This window comes from Myotis lucifugus, unplaced genomic scaffold (genome assembly GCF_000147115.1).
Source record: "Myotis lucifugus unplaced genomic scaffold, Myoluc2.0 scaffold_239, whole genome shotgun sequence".
In the NCBI taxonomy this organism is placed as follows: Eukaryota; Metazoa; Chordata; class Mammalia; order Chiroptera; family Vespertilionidae; genus Myotis; species Myotis lucifugus.
This window is the reverse complement of record NW_005871287.1, coordinates 1,138,357-1,143,846: the sequence shown is the minus strand read 5'-3', so window position 1 is coordinate 1,143,846 and position 5,490 is coordinate 1,138,357. Positions and strand designations below refer to the sequence as shown.

Below are 5,490 nucleotides of genomic sequence, written 5' to 3'. Positions count from 1 at the left end.
TTTTCTCCTTTTCTTGTCGCATTGTCCCTACCACTTCGTGCCTGGCTTCTTTGGATGATCTTTCAGAAAAAGCCATGTGGACCATAAGTCCATGTCTCAGCCCTCTACTTTTCTTTTTATTTTTAAAATCTTTATATTTGAGAATATTACATATGTCCCCTTCCCCCCCCCCCCCCGCCTCCCCCACTGACTTCTTCTAGCTCATCCCCATCCCCTACCCCAGGCCTTCACCACCCTATTGTCTGTGTCCATGGGTTATGCATATATGCATACAAGTTCTTCGGTTGATCTCTTCCTGCCCACCCACCCTCCCCTGCCTTCCCTCTGTGGATTCGACAGTCTGTTCCATGCTTCTATGTCTCTGGATCTATTTTGTTCATCAGTTCATTTTGTTCATTAGATTCCACATATAAGTGAGATCATGTGATACTTGTCTTTCTCTGGCTTATTTCACTTATCAGCCTCTGCTTTCAAGGAAGCCCAAGCTAAAATGTGTTTTCAATTTGTTTCCCTTGCTACCCAGAAACAATCTAATCATTTTATTGATTTTTGTTGTTGTTGAAGAGAGAGAAGGGAGAGGGAGAGATAGAAACATCGATTGGCTGCCTCCTGCGTGCCCCCTACTGGGGATCGAGCCCGAAACCTGGGCATGTACCCTGACCAAGAATCAAACCAGTGACCTCTTGGTGCATGGGCCGACAGTCAATCTACTGAGCCACACAGGCCAGGCCAGACTGATCTTTTAAAAACCTGTGTGATCATATCCCTCCTCAGCCGAAAACCCTCCAGGGACTCCCGTTTTCCCTAAAAGGAAAGCCAAGTCCTTACAATGGCTGGCAAGGCCTGACAGAACCCACCCTCCCCACTGCTTCCTCTCTGATGTGTCTCCTGCTAATCTTTCCTGGTTCTCCTCTAGCCACACTGATTGATCTTCACAGACACCCAGCACACTCCTGCAGCAGGGCCTTTGCACTAGCTATTCCTACTGCCTAGAATGTTCTTCCTGCAGATATGTCCATTCTCTTCACTTCCTTCAAGATTCTTCTCAAAACACTTCTCAGAGAGGCCTTCCTGTGTCAAACAGCAACCCCCACCTCCCTGCTGCCGCCTGGGCCCTGGCCCAGCTTTAAGTTTTTCACAGCACTGATCACCATATCGTAACTGGTCTTTTCCATGTTTTGGTATATTTTCCGTCTCCTCCCCAATTTGAATGTAATCTCCATGAGGACAGGGCCTCAGGGACTTGATTGCTCTTTTTCATCACAGAACCTGGAGCTGTACTTGGCAAGTAGTAAGTGCTCAATAAATATTTGTTGGATGAAGCAAATAACGACACTGAAGAAGTGTGTAAGGATCAGACGATGGTTAACTTGAACCCCAGCTCCCGAGTCTGGCCCTGGGTGTGGTGGCAGCTGTGGGCTCGGAGGGGCCTGCGGCCGCAGGATGCTCTGCAGAGCATTCACTCCATGCTCTGCCCTCTAAGGCTGCTCCTGGTTAATGATCTCTTTGGGGGGTCGATGCTCTGAAATGTGTCTCAAGGAATCCCAGGTAAAACCTCAAGGACCTCGGAGCATTTAGGAAAATAAAACCGCTGTGAGTCTAGTCCATGCTGATCCTGTGCAGGCGGGAGTTTATCCCTGCTGGTCTCCGAGACTCTGGCCATCACCAGCATGGAGTCACCTTGGAGTTCCCGTCAAAGGCTCAGCAGCTGGCAACTCCTTAGCTTCGAAAGGACACTGGCAGTCGCTCCAGCAAGATGGTTGGATCCATGGGGCTCTAGGAAGGGGCTGAGGGTGACCTGCGGGGCAGGCATGCTGTGAGAACAGTCATACCGTCCCCTCCAGGTGGCCAGCCACCCAGACCTGGGATTAGGGGACAGGCCAGGCTGTCTTTCCTCCAATGGGAGGCAGCCCATTGTCCTTTGCAGGCACCTCACAGGAAGCAAGCAGCACCCCCTGTGAGCACAGGAGACACAGCCCTGCCAGGGGGAAGGCAGCCCCTCCCTGCTGGGGTGCCCTGAGCCGGCGGGTCCCTCCGGGCTTCCCTGGCCCCTGGCTCTGCGGGCAGTCAGAAGTGGGAGCTGCAGCCCGGGACTGAAGAGGTTAATGTTCATCTGCCTCCGAATGTTAATGTGTTTAGGTGATGTCAGTGGGAACCGGGAAGGAGGGAGTGGGAAGAGCAGTGGGGCTTAGAGGCAGCTGAGGCTGCAGGCTGCCCGGAAGACCCCCTTCGGGACTGCGGGCTCGCGCTCCAGGACGGGACTCCGGGCGCGGGAGGCTGCCGCAGCCTGCGTGGGCGGCCGGGCCGGCGGGCGACAGGCACCGCAGGATGGACCTGGAAGCCTTGCTGCTGACCACTGCCCCCAATGCCAGCAACACCTCGGCCGGCCGGGACAACCTCACCTCCGCAGGTGAGTAGGGTCCGAGGGGAGCCGCCCTCCTCGGCGCTGGGGAGGGAAAAGGAGAAGGATCACCTCTGAGCCCAACTGCCCGGGAAACTTTCAGGGCTTCATGAGCAGGTCTGCAGTCTGCTTGGCTCGCAGGGGAAGGGGAGAAGGGGGCGGGGCAGGCAAGGGCAGGAGGAGCTGGAGCAAAGGCGCATCCAGAAGTGGCAAGGATGGTGGCCAGCGGCGGCGAGGGCTCGCTCATGAGTTCCAAATGTGCTTTGCAGGAAAAATTCCAGGCTGGAAAAGCCAGCCAGAGAAGCTGGAGGACAGTCTGTGGGGAGGCAGCTGGAGGCTCCCTGATTCACCAGTGCCTTTGGCTTTTTACTCCAGCTGCAGCAATGGGATCTGAACCATCTGGGCTGCCCCCTGGAAAGGCTGTGGGAAGGGGTAACTCGCAGGGATTAACTTTCCTGGTGAGTGAAGCTGCCTGACATCTCCAGAGCTGAGATGCCTTGCAATTCTAGCTTTGAGGGAGACGGGAAGGAAGGAAAAAGAGGAAAGGTTTGTGTGAAGACAATTCTCAGGTGGTGGGGCTGCAGCACACCGCTTCAGGTTCTGCTCCCTGGGTGGGGGCCCAGGCTCAGAAAACCCAGGCCAAGGCAATCCCCGGTAGGGTCCCAGGAGACGGGAGGGCTGAGGGCCTCATGGGCAGAAGCCTCCACAAGACAGTCGCCCACAGAGATGCCCAGGAAGCAGTCACAGCTCCAACCAGCAATTTCTAAAATGAAATGGTCAAGGCTGCAAATAGAAAAAGAGCAAGTACACACATGCGCACGCGCGCGCGCACACACACACACACACACACACTTTCATGTCCTTCTGTTAAGCCAGCGGGGGCCCACAGCTGTGGCTGTTGGCTCTGTGTCTTCTGAAACAATGCAGGAGGCAAAGGACTGGGTCCTTCAACTAACAGGTAGTGGGTTAGAATCTAGGAGGATTGACCAGGAAACCGGTGGAGGAGGCCAAGGTGAGCAACAGTGTGTGGAGGGAGAATGGTAGGAGAGAATTCTAGATAAATGGTGGACCCTGAGCTGGAATGGCAGGGAGGATGCAGAGGCGAGCAAGCGTGTCGCCGGAGGCTGAGCAGGCCAGAAGGATGTCAGCCCTTAGAGAGCAGAGTCCATGCTTAGTGACTGACACTTGGCCTTCTGTCCCCAGGGCCGCCTCCTCGCAGAGGGAGTGTCTCTTATGTCAACATCATCATGCCCTCGGTGTTTGGCACCATCTGCCTCCTGGGCATCGTGGGGAACTCCATGGTCATCTTCGCGGTGGTGAAGAAGTCCAAGCTGCACTGGTGCAGCAACGTCCCCGACATCTTCATCATCAACCTCTCGGTGGTGGACCTCCTCTTCCTCCTGGGCATGCCCTTCATGATCCACCAGCTCATGGGCAACGGGGTCTGGCACTTTGGAGAGACCATGTGCACCCTCATCACGGCCATGGACGCCAACAGTCAGTTCACCAGCACCTACATCCTGACCGCCATGGCCATCGACCGCTACCTGGCCACTGTCCACCCCATCTCCTCCACCAAGTTCCGGAAGCCTTCTGTGGCCACCCTGGTCATCTGCCTCCTGTGGGCCCTCTCCTTCATCAGCATCACCCCTGTGTGGCTCTATGCCAGGCTCATCCCCTTCCCAGGGGGCACGGTGGGCTGTGGCATCCGCCTGCCCAACCCGGACACTGACCTCTACTGGTTCACCTTGTACCAGTTCTTCCTGGCCTTTGCCTTGCCCTTTGTGGTCATCACGGCTGCATACGTGAGGATTCTGCAGCGTATGACGTCCTCCGTGGCTCCCGCCTCTCAACGCAGCATCCGGCTGCGGACGAAGAAGGTGACCCGCACGGCCATTGCCATATGCTTGGTCTTCTTTATATGCTGGGCACCCTACTACGTGCTACAGCTGACCCAGCTGTCCATCAGCCGCCCGACGCTCACCTTTGTCTACCTGTACAACGCGGCCATCAGCTTGGGCTATGCCAACAGCTGCCTCAATCCCTTTGTGTACATCGTGCTCTGCGAGACGTTCCGCAAACGCTTGGTCCTGTCGGTAAAGCCTGCGGCCCAGGGGCAGCTTCGAGCCGTCAGCAACGATGAAGAGAGGACAGAAAGCAAAGGCACCTGACACTTCCCCTGCCACCCTGGGCACCTCCAAGTCAGGACACCGCAGCAGGCCCTGGGGAGAGAGACTGATGAAAACCCAAGACCGCTCTGAGAGAATGCAGGGAGGCTGGGCGGGGAGGGGGTTGCTGCTACCAAACACCTTCCACGGGGCCCCCCAAATTGCTGGGAAGGCTCCAAGCCAGGTCGGGGGCTTCAAGCATCAGAAATCCCCTTGGGAGAGCAGGATGGAAGCTTGGGGTTGAACAGAAGCTGAGCAAGAAGAAAATGTTGCTTTAAATATTCCGTTGAGCCCTGCATTGGCTAGCTCCCAAGTGTCTTTTTCCTGAGACAAGAGGTTTGTTTAAAGCCAGGCAGGGCCTGGGTGTGACAGCGGGGCCCCACGGCACAGCACAGGCCCTGGGGAGATGGGGAAGGTGGTGCCGACTCCATGCCCTTTCCATCTCATTGGCAGGATGGAGGGCAGCCTCTCTCCCCAGCTGGAGGGTGATGAGAAAGGAAGCATGCCGTCTCTCCGTGTTCCAGCATCCTGTGCTGCTTTCCCTGTGTCTTTAGGGGGTGCATGTTTATCATTTGGGGGTGGGGGGCTCTAAGCCCACAGGAGTAAAAGCCCATATGCTAGGAGACCCAACTGAAAATGACAAGGCTCACTGGGGTGGGTGGGGGTGAGGTGTCTTGAAATTTAAAAAAAGGGAGGTAACAAGGGGGTTTTTGCAGCTGTGGGCACATTGTCATCACGGGGCACATTCATCAGTCACCAGATCCAGAACGAGTGGCCATCAGTGTCCTGCATGTGCAGGGGTCATTCAGATGCCTGGTGTGTTGGCACCATCTTTTTGTTGTGGCCCTTCCTCTCCCAAATAAAAAGATAAAAAGCTCTAGATGCTCCTATATAACTGCTTGGGCTTGGGGGTGGGGGGTG

General features: G+C 55.7%; 1 protein-coding gene across 1 annotated transcript; it reads left to right on the top strand.

The window, feature by feature from the left end:
• Window positions 1-1,750: 1,750 nt before the first annotated feature.
• On the top strand, window positions 1,751-4,810 carry MCHR1 (melanin concentrating hormone receptor 1). Its single transcript, XM_006098543.3, has 2 exons — window positions 1,751-2,410; window positions 3,605-4,810. The coding sequence occupies exons 1-2, from the start codon at window positions 2,329-2,331 to the stop codon at window positions 4,570-4,572; spliced, it is 1,050 nt and encodes a 349-aa protein (XP_006098605.2). The 5' UTR covers window positions 1,751-2,328; the 3' UTR covers window positions 4,573-4,810.
• The last annotated feature ends 680 nt before the right edge of the window (window positions 4,811-5,490 follow it).

Excerpts from the sequence above, each read along its gene's own strand:
- MCHR1 (XM_006098543.3), top strand. The coding sequence starts at position 2,329 with ATGGACCTGGAAGCCTTGCTGCTGACCACTGCCCCCAATGCCAGCAAC. Across the intron at positions 2,411-3,604 it reads GGACAACCTCACCTCCGCAG|GGCCGCCTCCTCGCAGAGGG; the intron begins GTGAGTAGGGTC and ends TTCTGTCCCCAG.